This window comes from Carcharodon carcharias, chromosome 6, assembly GCF_017639515.1.
Source record: "Carcharodon carcharias isolate sCarCar2 chromosome 6, sCarCar2.pri, whole genome shotgun sequence".
NCBI classification, from domain to species: Eukaryota; Metazoa; Chordata; class Chondrichthyes; order Lamniformes; family Lamnidae; genus Carcharodon; species Carcharodon carcharias.
In genome coordinates, this window is record NC_054472.1 from 146343828 (window position 1) to 146363227 (window position 19400).

Sequence of the window (19400 nt, forward strand, 5' to 3'; positions counted from 1 at the left end):
TTAAATGTACTCAATGACTGAACATGCACAGGTCTCTGGGTAGAGAATTCCAAAGATTCAAACTCAATTCTTTTCAATTCAGTTCTGAATAATCATCCCTTTAACCTGAGACTGTGTTATAAATTCTCCTGCAAAGAGCAACAACTTCTCAGTGTCTACCCTGACAAGCTCCTTCAGAATCTTCTATGTTTCAATGAAATCACCTCTTATTCCTCTAAACCCCAGAGAGTATGAGCCCAACTTACTCAGCTTCTCATCCTAGGAATTGATCTGGTGAACCTGCGTTGTACGGCCTCCAAGGCAAGTATATTCTTTCTTAGATATGGATTGGGATTCCCCGTGCCTGCCAGCGTCAGGTATGTTCGGTGGCATAAGCGGACAATATGGCGTGATTGGCTTCACGACGGTGTGAAACCAGTTTGTGATTGCCCGATTAGCCCAGTTAAGGCGGGCTGCATTTCTCACCATGGGACATCAGGAACCTCATTGTAATACATCAGCATGTCATTATAAGGCCAGCCTGGCGACCCCCCAACCCCGCCACGGGATCATCCTCCCATGTCGGCGGGAAAAAACAGTGATGTGTTTCACAACACCACATAAGCGACGTGCGCTTGGCGGGCTGCACTTTGCTCGGGGCAAGGTTTGTTTGCCTACCTTGCTTCAGTCAGCACCAGGCTTCACAGACAGCACCACATCACTTTTAGGGGGTCACGGCAGATCTCTACCTACCAGATCAGCCATATGTGGGTCGTTTTCAATGGCTGCAGGGCTAGGCCTTGCTTGAGGAAAGTCTTGCTTGGAGAAGTGGTCTCAAGCAAGGGAAGAGGCTGCAGGGCGAGGGCTGTACTGGGGAAGAGGGGTATCTCAGGGTGTGTGTGGGGACACATGTTGATTTGTGCAAGTGGCCTTAAGATGGTGAGGGCTAAGGAGGCAGTCTCCAGAGGAGATGAGATCAGATGGACATGTGAAAATGGGTGGTGATGTCCCTTGAGCTGGCAGTGAGTGAGATGCCAGTGAATGTGTGATGGGCTTGAGTATGTAAGTTTAGAGTGATAAGATGGTTGTCCTAAACTGTTTGCATGGATGAGATCATTCATCGTCTATCTGCATTGGATGACCAACCTCTTCTGTGCAGCATTGGCACTGACCACTGCTGCCACCGCCTGCCGTGCTGGATTGGTGATGCTGCTGCTCATCCAGTGGCTAGAGTGGGGGTAGAGAACATCATGGCAGGCCTCCATGGCATCCAAATGGCATTCTACTGCTGCGTTATTAGCTGCAGTTTTTTTGCCTTTCGTGGACATCTTCCTTGCGGTAGTCATGGGCTGGAAGCAAAATGGTGAGGTGATGGCATGACTGGCGAATGGGAGCCCGCCCGCCATGGAAACAGTGCATTTCCTGGGGATGCATATGTAATGAGATGGGTTTGGGATGATACTGCATGAAAACCCGCATCATGGCCGGTACTGGCCTGCTACCACACATCGTGCAAATCTGGGATGATTCCACCCATGGAGGCCAAAACTGCACACAGTACTCCAAGTCTGGCCTCACCAAATCCCTGTACAATTATAGCAAGATTTCCTTATTTTTGCACTCCAATACCCTAATATTTTCCTTAACTTCTCTAGCAAATCATGGCTGGATTTTTCTCACTGAATTTTTGTTTTTTAATGAAACGTATTTTTGTTGAAAATTTTTAATGATTTCTTTAAATGTTTCCACTGTTTAGTTACCATCATACCTTTTAATCTATTTACCCAATCAATCCCTGATACCTATGTAATTGGCTCTGTTTAAGTTTAAAATTCTCGTTTTTGACTCAACTATGCCTGGGTCCAGATGGCTTTATCCTGGGGTCTTAAAATAAGTGGCTAGTGAGATAATTGATGCATTGGTTTTAATTTTCCAAAACTCCCTAGATTCATGGAAGGTCCCATTAGATTGGAAGACAGCAAATGTAACTCCGTTATTCAAAAAGGGAGGGAGACAGAAAGCTGGAAACTACAGGCCAGTTAGCTTAACATCTGTCATAGAGAAAATATTAGAAGCTATTATTAAAGAAGCTATAGCAGGGCACTTGGATAAGTTCAAGGTAATCAGGCAGAGTCAACATGGTTTGGTGAAAGGGAAATCATGTTTAATCAATTTATTGGCTAATTTATTCAATTAATCTAGGGATTTTTGGAAAATTAAAACCAACTATCTCACTAGTCTAAAAATAAAAACAAAAAATTCTCTGCCTATGCTGCCAGACCTGCTGAGTTTTTCCAGGTAATTCTGTTTTTGTTTTGGATTTCCAGCATCCGCAGTTTTTTTGTTTTTATCTCACTAGTCGCTTCTTTGAGGAAATAACATGTGCTGTGGATAAAGGGGAACTGGTGGATGTACTGTACTTAGATTTCCAGAAGGCATTTGATAAAGTGCCACATCAGATGTTATTGCAGAAAATAAAAGTTCATGGTATAAGGGGTAACATATTGGCATGGATAGAAGATTGGTTAGCTAACAGGAATCAAAAATGGATCCTTTTCAGTAACGAGTGGTGTGTCACAGGAATGAATGCCGGGGCCTCAACTGTTTACAATTCATATAAATGACTTGGATGAAGGGATAGATGGGATGGTTGCCAAATTTGCTGATGACATAAAGGTAGGTAGGAAAGTAAATTATGAAATGGGCATAAGGAGGCTACAAAAAGTTATAGATAAGTTAAGTAAGTGGGCAAAGTCGTGGCAAATGGAGTATAATGTGGGAAAATGTGAAATTGTCCATTTTGGCAGCGAGAATAAAAGAGAGGCATATTATCTAAATGGTGCGAGATTGCAGAGCTCTGAGGTGCAACGGGATCTGGGTGTCTTAGCGCATGAATCACAAAAGGCCAGTATGCAGGTGCAACAAGTAATTAGGAAAGCTAATAGAATAATAAAATTTATTGCAAGGGACCCGAACACAAAAATAGGGACGTTATGCTTCAGTTACACAGTGCACTAGTGAGACCACATCTGGAGTACTGTATACAGTATTGGTCACCTTATTTAAGGAAGGATGTAAATGTATTGGAAGCAGTACAGAGAAGGTTTACCAGACTAATACCTGGAATGGGTGGGTTGTCTTTTGAGGAAACGTTGGACAAACTAGGCTTGTCTCTGCTGGAGATTAGAAGAGTAGGAAGCGACTTGTTTGAAACATATGAGATCCTGAGGGGACCTGGCAGGGTAGATGTCGAAAGGATGTTTCTCTTGTGGGAGAATCTAGAACCAGGGATTACTGTTTTAAAAAAAGGGGTTGCTTTTTCAAAACGGAGATGAGGTGAAATTTTTTTCTCTCAGAGAGTCATGGGTCGTCGGAGCTCTCTCCTTGAAAAGGTAGTGGAAGCTGAGTCTTAAATATTTTTAAGTCAGAGGTGGATTGATTCTTGGTAAGCAAGGGGGCGATAGGTTATCAGGGGTAGGCAGGATGCCAATTTGAGGTTACTATCAGATCAGCCATGATCTTATTAAATGGCCCAGCAGGCTCGAGGAGCCGAATGGCCTACTCCTGTTCCTTGTTCATATGTTATATGTTCTCAAACTTAATATGGAATTCAATTGTATTATGATCACATTTCCCCAGAGGACTTTTTACTATGAGATTACTAATTAATTCTGCCTCATCACACAGTATCACCTCTAAAATAGCTTTGTGTAACTGGTTCCGCCGCATAGTGCTCTTGGAAGCTGCCTAGAGGATTAAAGTACCCCACAATTGTTACATGCCCTTTGTTAGAAGCACTACTTATTTCTCGCTCAGTTCTCTGTTCAAGGATATAACTACTGTTAGGGGGCCGAAAACTAATCTCACTAGTATTTTCTGACCCTAATATCCACTCATGCTGATTCTAATTCTTGATTGCCTGAGCCACAATCCTTTCTTGCTACTATCCTATATCATCCTTTGTCAACACGGATATTCCTGCTTCTTTTCCATTCTGCCTCTCTTATTGAAATACTGTGTACCCCGGTATATTTATTTCCCAACCTTGGACACCTAATTGTAATCATGTTTCTGTAATGGTATTTATATTAAACCCATTTATCTCTATTGACAGTTCATCTGTCTTGTTGCGTATGCTTCATGCATTCAGTTAAGAGCCTTTCATTTTATTTTTTTACCATTATTCTTTGCTTGCACCTTACTAGCTGGTGCTCTTTTGCCATTAAACATGCTGCTGAAGAGAATGCAGCGGTTGCTGCTGGTGATGGTGTGGTTTCTGTCCTTGCCCCTCATCAGAAATACAAGCTGCAGTTGCATAAGCTGCTCCCATGCTATGGTAAAGGCTGGTAGCAGGTATTACAATACCTTTGGGGTTCAGTAAACCAAAAGGACCAAATTTACTGAAAATCCCCCCCAAATGAAGAAATTATCAAACAAGTTTTTACTTTTTGTAACTTTCACTTTAACACAAATCAGAATCAAAGTAATTAAACATAAATTAAATGGCAAATCATGATTGGTAGGAAATATAAATTACGCATGGGATAGCAAACACAACAAAGATAGATCTCATGGCAGAATTCTCTCTTCTTCAGGCAGAATTCTAGTCAAACTTTTTTCAAGGACTTTGCTGATTCCCCAACGTCAGCTGGACCTGTGTGAACAGTATTCCACACGTGCAACCTTACCACATAATGATGCATGTTTTTCTCGAACCTTCTTGACTCTCAACTCTTAACCTCATCCCTGCAGCTCTTCCCTTTCCTTGAACCTTTTCTACCACATGGCCTCTGTTGGTACTGTTTCCAGGTAAAGTGCTGCAGGGCACAGGGACTAGTATATCTTATTATCCAAAACTTTAATTGATCTCTTTACAAGTGATTCAAACTGTTAAAAGTCCCTTCCACCATTTTTAGAACAATTACACTTTAATGTAATTACAAATTTTCCTTGCTCTTACTGCTTCTGGATCAAAGGATGTCACAGAAGGAAGTGCAGTTGAAGGTGAGTAGTATCTTACATAGGTGCAATGTCTCCGAACAAGTTTTCAAACAATACTTCGAACAGCAGTCACTCAATAGCCATAGCTGGAGCTCTTCCCAGATTTTCCGTTTCACTGAAGAAGCTCTTTGTGCTGTGCATTAGCCTTGGTCACCCTGGCAAATTGTTGACAGGTTGGGAAAGAGGTTCCATAATTTGGAATTCCAGAATTGAGAGTAAAAACAAGTTTTAATAGGCTTTGTAATTACCATAATAAGTTACCTGACAATTTCAAGGGGATCCTCCACTTGCTTTCAATGCTACCTTACCTGATGCCAATTTCAGGAGATTTAATTTCCCTGCACGCATACAAAACCACCTTCCTTTGTCTTGGAAAATTGTGCCTGTACTGGCTCATTGCTAGAGCAATCCAAAATTAATCTATAGACCCTTCCCATTTTTGTATCCTGCTGTGGTTCAATCTTTATCTACATTTCGGTTAAGTTTTCTCTGCTTCAACTGTGCAGCAGAAAGTCATTGCACTTTCCAACACCCCTCTCTGTAAAGTGGTTCCTCCTAATCTATCACTCATCCTGCTTTGACCTGATGAGTACAATGTTTACAATTAAAGAGTATTAATTGGTGATTGAGAACAATGGAAAACTCTTATCAGAGTTCACCTGGATCCTTCTGGTCTGTTAGGGTAGATTTAATCAAATACCAAATGCTGAATTCCAAATGGGTTTTACATGGAGAGAAAAAGACCCACTTGTCAATTCAGATTATTGCATATAGAAGTGATAGTTTGTCATGATAGCATCACGAGACAGACACTGCCCACCTAAGCCTGGAAGAGGAGAAAAAACAAATGGCCTCTAAGGACAACTTATTATTCTCAGTTGGTATTTTGGTAAGGGCATGGCAATTTTCCTTAGTATCACTGGAGGCTCTAAAGAAAACCCTCAGCCTACATATTCTGTCCAATCATCATTGCTAGGCCAGCATTTATTGCCCATCCCTAATTTTCCTTGAGAAGGTGGTGGTGAGCTGCCTTCTTGAACCTCTGCAGTCAATGTGGTGTAGGTACACCCACAGTGCTGTTAGGGAGGGAGTTCCAGAATTTTGACTCAGTGACAGTGAAGGAACGGCGATATATTTCCAAATCAGGATGGCGAGTGGCTGGGAGGGGAACTTCCAGGTGGTGGTGTGCCCATGTATCTGCTGCCCTTGTCCTTCTAGATGATAGTGGTCATGGGTTTGGAAGGTGCTATCTAAGAGGACTTGGTGAGTTCCTGCTGTGCATCTTGTAGATGTGAACACTGCTGCTACTGTGCATCAGTGGTGGAGGGAGTCAACTTTTGTGGATGTGGTGCCAACCAAGCAGACTGCTTTGTCCTGGACAGTGTCCAGCTTCTTCAGTGTTGTAGGAACTGCACTCATCCAGGCAAGTGGGGAGTATTCCATCACTCTCCTGACTTGCGTCTTATAGATGGTGGACAGGCTTTGGGGAGTCAGGAGGTGGGTTATTCATCGCACTATTCCTAGACTCTGACCTGGCCTAGTAGCCACAGTATTTATATGGCTAGTCTAGTTCAGTTTCTGATCAATGGTAAGCCCCAGGATGTTGATAGTGGGGGATTCGGTGATGGTAATGCCATTGAACATCAAGGGGCGATGGTTGGATTCTCTCTAGTTGGAGGTGGTAATTGCCTAACACTTGTGTGGTGAGAATGTTACTTGCCACTTATCAGCCCAAACCTAGATATTGTCCAGGTCTGGCTTTATTTGGACATGGACTGCTTCAGTATCTGAGGAGTTGCGAATGGTGCTGAACATTGTGCAATCATCAGCGAACATCCCCACTTCTGACCTTATGAAGGAAGGAAGGTCATTGTTGAAGCAGCTGAAGACGGTTGGGCCAATGACATGACCCTTTGGATTTCCTGCAGTGATGTCCGGGGGCTGAGATGACTGACCCCCAATGAAAACAAGCATTTTCCTTTGTGCTAGGTAAGACTCCAACCAGCAGGGGGTTTTCCCCCTGATTCCTGTTGACTCCAGTTTTACTAGGGCTCCTTGATGCCGTACTATCAAATGCGGCCTTGATGTCAAGGGCAGTCACACTCACCTTGCCTCGGGAGTTCAGCTCTTTTGTCCATGTTTGAACCAAGGCTGTAATGAGGTCAGGAGCTGAGTGGTCCTGGCAGAACCCAAACTGGGCATCAGTGAGCAGGTTATTGTTAAGCAAGTGCTGCTTGATAGCACTGTTGATGACCCCTTCCATTACTTTACTGATGATCAAGAGTAGACTGATGGGGCAGTAATTGGCCGGGTTGGATTTGTCCTGCTTTCTGTGTACAGGGCATACCTGGGCAATTTTCCACATATTCGGGTAGATGCTACTGTTGTAGCTGTACTGGAATAGCTTGGCTGGGGGCATGGCAAGTTCTGGAGCACAAGTCCTCAGTACTATTGTCAGGATATTGTCAGGGCCCATAGCCTTTGTTCTATCCGGTGCCTTCAGCTGTTTCTTGATCTCACGTGGAGTGAATCGAATTGGCTGAAGACTGGCATCTCTGGGGACCTCTGGAGGAGGCAGAGATGGATCATCCATTCAGTACTTCTGGCTGAAGATTGTAGCAAATGCTTCAGCCTTATTTTTTGCACTTGTGTGCTGGGCTCCTCCATCATTGAGGATGGGGATATTTGTGGAGCCTCCGCCAGTGAGTTGTTTAATTGTCCACAACCATTCATGACTGGTTGTGGCAGGACTGCAGAGTTTCGATCTGATCCATTGGTTGTGGGATCCTTTAGCCCTGCCTATCACTTGCTGTTTATGCTGTTTGGCATGCAAGTAGTCCTGCGTTATAGCTCCACCAGGTTGTTACCTCATTTTTAAGTATGCCTGGTGCTGCTCCTGGCATGCCCTCCTACACTCTTCATTGAAGAGGGTTGATCCCTTGGCTTGATGGTAATGGTAGAGTGGGGGATATGCTGGGCCATGAGGTTACAGATTATGCTCTAGTAAAATTCTGCTGCAGCTGATGGCCCACAGTGCCTCATAGATGCCCAGTCTTGAGTTGCTAGATATGTTTGAAACCTATCCCAATTAGCAGGGTGGTATTGCCACACAACATGATGGAGTGTGAATCCTCCATTTGAAGCCAGGACTTTGTCTCCGCAATGACTGTGCGGTGGTCACTCCTACCGATACTATCATGGGCAGATGGATTGGTGAGGATGAGGTCAAGTATGCTTTTCCCTCTTGTTGGTTCCCTCACCAGCTGTCCAGTCTAGCAGCTATGTCCTTTAGGACTCGGCCAGCTCGGTCAGTAGTGGTGCTACTGAGCCACTCTTGCTGGTGGACATTGAAGTTCCCCATCAAGAGTACATTCTGCGTCCTTCCCAACCTCAGTGCTTCCTCCAAGTGGTGGTCAACAATGAAGGAGCACTGATTCATCAGCTGAGGGAGGGTGGTACGTGGTAATCAGCAGGAGGTTTCCTTGCCCATGTTTGACCTGATGTCATGAGACTTCATGGGATCTGGAGTTGATTTTGAGGACAGCCAGGGCAACTCCATCCCAACTGTATACCACTGTGTCGTCACCTCTGCTGGGTCTGTCTTGCTATTGGGACAGGACAAACCCAGGGATGGTGATGGTGGTGTCTGGGACATTATCTGTAAGGTATGATTCCATGAGGATGACTGTGTTAGGCTGTTGCTTGACTAGTCTGTGAGACAGCTCTCCCAATTTTGGCACTAGCCCCCAGATGTTCTTAAAGAGGACTTTGCAGGGTCGACAGGGCTGAGATTGCCGTTATCGTTTCCGGTGCCTAGGTCAATGCCAGGTTTTCCGTCCGGTTTCATTCCTGTTTTGTGACTTTGTAGTCATTTGTTACAACTGAGTGGCTTGCTAGGCCATTTCAGAGGACATTTAAGTGTCAACCACATTTCTTGCAACTGGAGTCACATGTAGGCTAGTCCATGAAAGGACGGTAGATTTCCTTCCCTAAAGAACATTCGTGAACCAGACGGGTTTTTACAACAGTCAACAATGGTTTCATGGTCATCATTAGACTTTTAATTCCAGATTTTTATTGAATTCATGGTCAGATTCAAACCCGGGTCCCAGAGCACTACCCTGGGTCTCTAGATCACTAGTCCAGTGACAATACTATTATGCCGTCACACCCCCTCAGTCCAATTCAGTTTCTGGTCAATGGTAACCCCCAGGATGTTGATAGTGGGGGATTCAGTGATGGTAATGCCATTGAATGTCAAGGGGTGATGATTAGGTTCTTTCTTGTTGGAGATGGTCATTGCCTGGCACATGTGTGGCACAATGTTACTTGCCAATTATCAGCCCAAGTCTGGATATTGTCCAGGTCTTACTACATTTGGACATGGACTTCCTCAGTATCTGAAGAGTTGTGAATGGTGCAGAACATTGTGCAATCATCAACAAAAATCCCCACTTCTGACTTTATGATGGAAGGAAGGTCATTGAAGAAGTGGCTGAAGCTGGTCGGACTGAGGACACTACCCTGAGAAACTCCTGCAGTGATGTCCTGGAACTGAGATGACTTCCAGCAATCACAACCATCTTCCTTTGTGCTAGGTATGACTTCAACCAGCAGAGAATTTTCCCCCTGATTCCCATTGACTCCAGTTTTGCTAGGGATCCTTGAGACTGCACCACATCCATAAACATTCACTCCCTCCACCACTGACGCACAGTAGCAGCAGTGTTCACCATCTACAAGATGCACTGCAGGAACTCACCAAGGCTTCTTAGACAGCACTTTCCAAACCCATGACCACTACCACCTAGCAGGACAAGGGCAGCAGATAGATGACTCACCATCCTGACTTGGAAATATATTGCCATTCCTTCGCTGTTGTTGGGTCAAAATCCTGGAATTCCCTTCCTAACAGTACTGTGGGTGAATACGCACCACACGGACTGCCACGGTTCAAGAAGCCAGCTCACCACCACCTTCTCACGGGCAATTAGGGATGGGCAAAAAATGCTGGCCTAGCTAGTGAAGCCCGCATCCCTTGGATGAATAAAATAAAATTTTGGGCATTTATGGTGTCATTAAAACTGAACTCAACTGCGCAAGTTACCGAGTTTATAAGTTCAATGAAAACTGATTTACGCAATGGTGCCAGGTCTGGATCGCCATGATATAGTGTTGCAGCACAAATATCAATGGCTTCCTTAAGTGGAACTTTGGTGAATAGGTTAGCAATATCAAATAAGCACATGGACACAGTGTTGTTATCAACATTTAAGTCTTTTTTCAGCAATACTCAAGTAGGTTATTGCTAAGCAAATGCTGCTTGATAGCACTGTTGATCACCCTTCCATCATTTTACTAATGATTGAGAGTAAACTGATGGGGCAGTAATTGGCTGGGTTGGATTTGTCCTGATTTTTCTGTGGAGGACACACCTGGGCAATTTTCCACATTGCCCGATTGGATAGTGCCATGGCAAATTCTGGAGCACAAGTCTTCAGTATTATTGCTGGATATTGTCAGGGCCCATAGCCTTTTCAATACACAGTGCCATCAACTGTTTCTTGATATCACATGGAGTGAATTCAATTGGCTGAAAACTGGCAACTAAGATGTTGGGGAGCTATGGAGGAGGCCGAGATGAATCATCTACTTGGCGCTTCTGGCTGAAGATCATTGCGAATGCTTTAGCCTTATCTTTTGCACTGATGTGCTGGGCTCTTCCATCATTGAGGATGGGGATATTTGTGGAGCAGATCAATTTCTTTTCTTTGGTTCTATTTATGCCATTGCTGGCATATGCCCCAATCCAAGTAAAATAGAGGATATTAAGGCTATTGGCAACTCTTCAAAATAAAGATGATCTTCGAAGATGCCTAGTTCTCTTTAATTTCTTGTCTCCGTACATTCCCAATTTTGCTCAAAGATCTTCATCGCTAAGGGAGTTGTTGACAAAGGATATGCCTTTCCTGTTACATGAAGACCACCAATCCCTCTTTGAAACGCTGAAACAGTCATTAGCAGAAGCATCGACATTGCAATTTTATGATCCTAGGGAGACAACTACAATGGGCGTAGATACCTTACAGAAAGGTCTGGGAGCATGCATACTACAAAAAGGCAAACCGATTGTATTTGCTTCAAAATCTCTGTCCATAATGCAATCCAACTACTCCAGCATCAAGCAGAATCATGCGTTTTCATACCTATCTACTTGGCAAAGGATTTGTGACAGAGACCGACCACAAGCCACTGGAAATGATTTTGTGCAAACCATTGACCAGTGCATCGCCGAGCTCGCAATATCTCTTGATAAAGATTCAAGGTTTTAACTGTGAGATTAGGTACAAGCCAGGTAACTTGACAATCACATTGGATACACTTAGCAGATTGCCTAACCCAACGAAAACAGAAGTTATATCCTTAGATCTGGAAGTTGACTTCATTGACATCGAATTTGAAGATGTTCTCCAAATTGATCTGGTACATTTTAAACAATGCAAATGCCAGCAGCTACAAGAAAAAAATTGTGAAAGTTTCTACAGTACAGAAACTGTAGAAACCCATCATAGAAGGATGGTTCGATGCTATTCAGCATTTCTACGAACATGTGAGACAATTTTGGCTTTATTGGGACAAGTTAGGTATCTCCCAGGGAGCCATTTTTAAAGGCAGGGAGGTCATCATACTGGAATCTTTGTGACCTGATATTCTTCAACAACTTCATCACTCACACATGGGGCAGACATTTGCCCTCATTGGGCGGGCGCAGCGGGCAGGCCTGGGAGCGGTCACGAAGCCGACCATGCCTGCAATTGGGCCCCGGCATGGATTTCATGGCCAATTAAAGGCCAGCGAGCGTGAAACACGCGTTGCACCACTTAGCGCTGCTGGGGTGGGGGTGGGAGGAGCACGAGCGTTGAAGTTAGCGTGTGTACGGGTGTGCGTGCAGTAAAAGCTACCTGAGGCACAGAGCTGCCCCAGGGAGCTCAAGATTTTTAACAATAAAAACAAACATATTAAAAACAATGAAAACAAGTCCCCTCATGTGACTCTGTCACATGAGCAGAGACATGTTAAATACAAGTTAAAAGTTTTAAATTTTTTTAAAATCACAGATTGAAACCTCAACCCGCCTGTGGATGAGGTTTCGCCAAAAATACAAAGGCCGCTTGGCCTTTTCACCCGCCTGCCAACCAAACGGTTGGATGGGCAGTGGAAAATTTGAGTCAATTGGGTTCTTAAGGGCCTTAATAGGCTGCTTAATTAATGGCGGGTGTGGCTTCGACTGCCATGTGTGCCCGCCGACAAGTGCACAATGATGTCGGGATGCTAGCCTGACATTATCGCGTGTCATTTAACGCTCGTTTGGGTCGGGCACATGCCCCCCGACGAGAGAAAAATTCTGGCCATGGGCAAAGATTGGATGAGAAGACATGCAAGAGAGACAGTCTATTGGCTGGGTATGAACAATGGCATTGAAGTCATCGTCAAGAAGTGGAAGGCATATCAAGACCATATGCCAAGTCAGCACAAAGCACCATTGATTCCACATGAATTTCCTACCCATCCTTGGTCCAAAATCACATACAGCCTCTTTCATGTCCTTGGCACTGACTTCATTGTCATCGTCGACTACTTTACCAAGTACCCCATTATTCTACAATCGCACAATATGTCAAGAACAACTGCCACACACACACTTAAGGGCGATTTCTGGTTTATTTGGCAACAAGAACAACATCCAAGAATGACAATCCCACAGATCATTGTGAGCAATTAAAGAAACCTCCAGACAAGGTTACAATTACAATGCTCTGGGAGCACTAGCAGATTACCTCTATGCTTTGGAAACTTATAAATTCATCAGTTCTATGCACTTATTTAAAGGTAACTAAACATGAACATGTATTTTAAAGAGTTATACTTCTTTGGAAGGAGGGAATGTATCTTTAAAAAGAAAGGGAGACATTCTAATATGTTTTTAAGGGATAGCAGTGTGATATCACTAGAAGGGAAATGTGCCATGTGACCTAGTCTTAGTTTAATTTTTGCCTTGAGCACAGCACAGACAACAGCTTTACACCTATGCATAACTGTCCCCATGGCCAGAAATTTCCCCCCGTTGAGGGAGGGGGGGGGGGCGCAGTCATGCAGGGATGGGCGGGGGTGGGTGTGAATCCGATTGGCGCTCCCGATCTGATCCACACCACCATTTTACATGGGCGGGCCAATTAAGGCCTGCCCATCGTGATGCATGCCCGGAAGTGCTGAGCACCCTGTGCAGGAGGTGGCGGGGGCGGGGAGTGGGGGGATTCCCTGAGTGGTTCCCTGCACTACTTCGTGTGTCGCATGAGCTGGGACATGTTAATGAAATTTTGGAAAAAATTTTACTGATTTTTAAAACACTTCATGAAACCTCATCCCGCCCGTGGATGAGGTTCCAAGAAATATGCAAAGGCCTGGGCTCTTCGCCTGCCCACCAACCTTAAGGTTGGACAGGCAGCTCATTTGATTGTTTTAATTAGTTTTGAACAGACCTTAATAGGCCTTTGACAGTTCGGCGGGTGCACAGCCAAGTCGGCTGCACGCCTGCTGAATTAAAAATCTAAATGACGCGTGACGACATTGGGAAATCTGCCCAATGTCACCGCACGTCATTTTACACGTCGGCGAGCAGGCCCTGGCCCCAGTCGCCGATGGGAAAATGCTGCCCCATGTGTCTAGTCTTAATACATGAACCCACAATGTGTTTACACAATCCCTTATGAGCAATTGATGTCTTGTGTCTTGTACAATAAGACCAAGTTATTATATCATTATAATAACACGACAAACCACACTTTATACTTTCTTCCACAGAAGGGTACTGTGCTCCCCAATGGGATGGCATTCTTTGCTGGCCAGAAGGACCACCAGGGAAGTTTGTGCCAATGCAGTGCCCAGATTACATTTACGATTTTAACCATCAAGGTAAGAGTGTAGTCAGTAGTTGCCATTTCGTACTGACTAAAAGCACAATATCTTAGAGCACACCGTTTTAAACTGGATTCGCAAGAATGCATCACGGTTCAGGAACTTTTGCCTATTTTTCCACAGAAGAATGTGAAGGAATTAAAGAATTATTTTAATTGTTGAGTTTTAAAAGCGTAGCATATTCTTGCAAGTTAGTAAGAGAGGTTTTAGATTGCTAAGTTGCCAGTGAGCAAAACTTGGAAGCTGTTTCCTCATTGATTGTAAATAATAAACAAAACCCCCAAAAAATCTGTCAACTTTGGCTAACAAAGCAAGTTAAGGATTGTATAAGATTAAAAGAAAATGCTTATAAAGTTGCCAAAAATAGTAGTAAATATGAGGATTGGGAGGATTATGGGTTACAGCAAAGGAGGACCAAGAAACTGATAAAGGAAGAATAGAATATGAATGTAAACTAGCAAAGAAAAAACATAAAATGGACTGTAAAAGCTTTTATAGGTACGTAAAAAGGAAATGTTTGGCTCAGACAAATGTGGGTCCATTACAGGCAGAGTCAGGAGCATTTATAATGGGAAATAGAGAAATGGTAGAGGGGCTCAATGATTACTTTGTCCCTGTCTTCGCTGAGGGAGATACAAGAAATTTTCCAGAATTAGGGATCTAAGGGACTAGGGAGAATGTAGAATTGAAGGAAATTAGTATTAGTGAGAACATTGCATTGGAGAAATTAATGGGACTGAAGGTTGAGAATCTACATCTCAGAGTGTTGAAAAAGGTAGCTATGGGGATATTGAATTCATTGGTGATCATCTTCCACCAGGTGTTGTGGCTGCTGTTGGTAATTCACTGAGGCCCAGCCAGAGGATCTGGCTGGATACCTGGACACAGGTGAGTGAGGGTGGTTGAGGGGTCACAGGGACTGGAGAGGAATCGGAGACAAGGGCAGAGGAGTGGCTTTCAGCGGAACCACACCCCAACCCCCCTCCATCCCCCATGGATACTGGGTCTGCCAATCCAGCACTGAGTGCCTGACAATGAGGGACCAGCCCCAACCCCATACTAGGCTACAGGCACTCAACAGTGTTTGCTGGGTGGCTGTCGGGAGATACAGGAGAGCTATGTAAGTGCCAGAAATCTCTGAATTCCGGTAGAATCAAGGATAATTGCTCTCATGTGGCTCATTAATGAGCCCAATTGACATTCTGTCACCAACGGGTGGGATTCCTGTGTCAGTCCTATCCTGCCCCAACTTAATTGGAAACAGTTTTCCTGACACTGGGAATCTGATGTAGTGACTCCTGCCCAATCCCCCCTGACCCTCCACCATCATGCCCATTCCAGTGAACGTCATTAAATTCCCCCCAAAGTCCAGTTGAGGCCAAAACAGTGTTTTTAAAAATTCATTCATGGGATTTAGGTGTCGCTGGCTAGGCCGGCATTTATTGCCCATCCCTTGTTGCCCTTGAGAAGGTGGTGGTGAGCTGACTTCTTGAACTGCTGCAGTCCATGTGGTGGAGGTACACCCACAGTGCTGTTAGGAAGGGAGTTCCAGGATTTTGACCCAGCAACAGTGAAGGAACGTTGATATATTTCCAAGTCAGGATGGTGAGTGGCTTGGAGAGGAACTTGCAGGTGGTGGTATTCCCATGTGTCTGGTGCCCTTGTCCTTCTAGAAGGTAAAAGTCATGGGTTTTCATACAGATTTATTCTATATGGTACTCCATCAATAAAACCAAGAATCACGTATGCTTTATTAACCATGCTCTCAACCTGTCCTGAACAGTGTTGTAACACATACATTTTCACTGTGCATACATATTCACATATTCCTCGACACAAAAACAAAACTGGGGCTATTTTAACTTCAGTGTGCATAGACGAGGTGAACTATCACTCACCTGTTTTGGCTGGAAGCTTGAGCCTCTTTTACGTGCAGGAAATTTAGCATTGGTGCTGTTCAGAATTCTTTGCCTACTGTGGATTTCCTGACAGGCTGCGGATGCATGCTGAGGTTGATAATTGCTAAATCAATGGGGCATGTGACTCTGAGAAGCCTAAATTCAGCAGGGTTCAATGTCTAGCACTTCAAACATCTTTCAAACGCATGCCCAAAACCTTCCTTTTGATTAGGCTGTCATTTGTTTCCCCTTTTCCTCAGTATCCATCTTTGGTATATGTTAGACATTGCATTGTTCTTGGGATCAAATCCATCTCCCAGAGAATAAACGTTGACTGTTCGCTCAAAGGGTGCTTTATCCATCACTTTTAAATCATTTGTATGAATACGAGTGGCCTTCAAGCTAAATTGTGTCCCAATTGTCTTTATGGTTACGTTAATGAGTGAGCAGATGGTGGGATGGGTGAAGGGCAAACTGCCTTTGGTACTAACTTGCTTTGTGTTTTGTTGCCAGGCCATGCTTATCGACAGTGTAACGTGAACGGGAGCTGGGAGCTTGTGCCAAGCAACAACCGAACATGGGCAAATTACACAGAATGTGCCAGGTACCTTGCGCACATGAACCAGGGTACAGAAAAGGTGAGGTTACCCCATAAATCATTTGTATTATAATATAATTCTTTTTCTGTTGCTTCTCAGAACATTTGAAGTGACTATTTGGTTCTGGGAACATTTGTGGTGACTGTGGTTATACCAGCAACATCCACAAACAGCAGTGAGGTGAACAACTGGATAATCAGCCTTTCTTGGCGAACTGGGCGAACTTTCTGAACTTCTTTGAATAATACAGTTGGGCAGAGAGGCCTGCAATGTACCCCTGCCCTTCAGCCATTTATTTCATCCCCAACTAGGTGAACTTTATGCACAGGGTGATAAGCAGCTATAATGAGGTTACATGAGAGTTGTTGAGACCAAGGCAGTGCACTTATTTCAGAACCAGCTAGCTGCTATAGTAGGGGTTTTTGGTAGGGTGGGATTAAATGGGCTGAAGAACCTTCATTCAAGGGCCAAATTAATCCTGTGACCTTGTAAATTGTGCAGTTAATGTTTTTGTTGATTCTCCCATCCCACAAAAGTTGGGGATGTAAGTTGCTTCAAGTCTCTTATATTGAGCATTCAAATATTGAGCATTCATAAAGGACTGACCTTGGCTTGCTGCATTGTTCCAGTGAAGCCCAACGCAAACTTGAGGAACAGCACCTCATCTTCCGACTAGGCACTTTACAGCCTTCCGGACTGAATATTGAATTCAACAACTTTAGATCTTAAACTCCCTCCTCCATCCCCACCCCCTTTCTGTTTCTTCCCCCTTTTGTTTTTTCCAATAATTTATATAGATTTTTATTTTCCCACCTATTTCCATTATTTTTAAATCTTTTATGCCCTGCTAGTCTTTCCACCCCACCCCCACTAGAGCTGTACCTTGAGTGCCCTACCATCCATTCTTAATTAGCACATTTGTTTAGATAATATCACCACCTTCAATACCTCTGTGTTCTTTTGTTCTTTTGTCTGTGACATCTTTTGATTATCTGCTTGCTTGTCCCTACAACCACACCACACCAACCCCCCCACTTCTCTCCCCCACCCCACCTTAAACCAGCTTATATTTCACCCCTCTCCTTATATTCACTCAGTTCTGCGGAAGGGTCATGAGGACTCGAAACGTTAACTCTTTTCTTCTCTGCCGATGCTGCCAGACCTGCTGCGTCTTTCCAGGTAATTCTGTTTTTGTTTTGGATTTCCAGCATCTGCAGTTTTTTGTTTTTAACACACAGCAGTTTATGATCGGATTGTACAGCCACCCTTTCTCCAATACAATTCTTCAAGCGGTGGGTATTTTTCATTTAGGCACACAAGTATGATAATGAAACAGAACAATATATGCATACAGCACAGAAGGAGGCCATTTGGCCTGCCATGTCTGTGCTGGCTTTTTGCTAGATTAATTCAAGTCTCCTCATCCTTCTCCACTCTGATGGAAATAGTCACGCAATCTTCTCCCAAAATGTGCAACCTTACATTTAAAAGAACAATAAATTACACCTGCCATCTTTTATGACTATTTTCACTAACCTGTCCATCATTCTGGAGTCTTTTACAATCCTCCTCACTTACTCCAATTCAATGTTTTCTGCACATCAACTAATTTTTTAACCATGTGTTTCATTTTCTCTGATTCTCTAAACATGAATTTGTCTAACAAACCTCTTGTGAGACCTCATGAGAGCATTATGAAAATCCTACATTTACTTCAAACACTCTATTTGACCACTCTTTAGAAAAAATTGTAATATGCAGATTGATGCTTTAATGTGTTAGCTGTCTTTGATTAAACCATTGATTTCAAAATGCTCACTAATTCTATATCAAATCATGAAATCTAATAGGTTGCCCACAACTGAGTTTATCCACCTAATTTATTCTTCTCTCCCTAATGAACAAATGTGATATCAGAGATACTCTCCCACTGCATTGCACAAATAGCATATTTAAGGCAGATGGAAGAACTGTGATATGAGCCACTGCTATCTCCTCTTCGACTGCCTGTAATAGAATAAGGTCCATGTAACCAGGGCATAGTGTCAAGACCTCACATTGGATATTTTTATAATATATTATATATATCTCCTCATGGCTAATTTCTAAAATCTTAAAAACTGGACAATGACCTTTTAAAACGGCTGAAGCTATGTCTGCCCCTGAACAGACCCTGAACAGAAACAGCTACCATGGGAGTATCACAGAAACCTGCACCTCATTATCTCTGAAGAGACACTAATGAACCCTGTGGGCTGCAGAGACCGAATTCAAGGAGAGCTAGACAAAGGCCATTTGCCTTTCATAAACCAGGCCTGGCCAACTGGAGCTTATTTGACTACTAGACAAAGGACCCCACAGCCTTTCCTTGAAATCTTAATGGTTGGAACATTTAACAATCTCAGTGACCCAGACAAAGGGATACCCTTTGTCAAAGCCAGAGTGGAGAGGTGTAAGTCATGTGACATGAAATTCCAGCTGGGTGGAACCAACTATATTGCCTTGCTGTACTTGTAGTGAGCCATTTTTACATCTACAAGCAGCAGCACTGAAAAGGGACTCTGTCCAGATTGAATACCTGGCCCCATTTGCACTGTTCCTACTGGAAATTCTGTACCATTGCTCACAAGACTGATGCATTTCTGTGTGCCTGTCTTCTCATGTGAAGTCAACTTTACTGGAAAAGTGAGTTATACAGAATCATTTTTTAGCCTGCTGACCTCTGTGAAGAAATACTTCATTGGACTTTGATTCTGGACTCTGGACTCAAGTGCGAATTCTATTCTCTGTGGTCTCTGCACTACAAATCCTTAATTTCTCTATCCCTCTATATGAATGCAAATGAAGCAAAGTTGCTTCCCTCCTCCCACGTTTGAGTGTGTAAAAATAAGCTAACCCTTTGAGTTCATACTATCCCGAGTTTGCTGTAGGGTTATTAATAGATAAC

At 43.6% G+C, this 19400-nt stretch overlaps 1 protein-coding gene across 1 annotated transcript in view; it reads left to right on the plus strand.

Moving 5' to 3' along the window:
- Positions 1–19400, plus strand: part of pth1r (parathyroid hormone 1 receptor) — a 94943-nt gene that overhangs the window by 26172 nt on the left and 49371 nt on the right. The window contains exons 4-5 of the mRNA XM_041189297.1: positions 13843–13953; positions 16368–16492. Of these exons, the coding sequence (XP_041045231.1) occupies positions 13843–13953; positions 16368–16492 (236 nt within the window). The remainder of the gene's footprint in view (positions 1–13842; positions 13954–16367; positions 16493–19400) is intronic.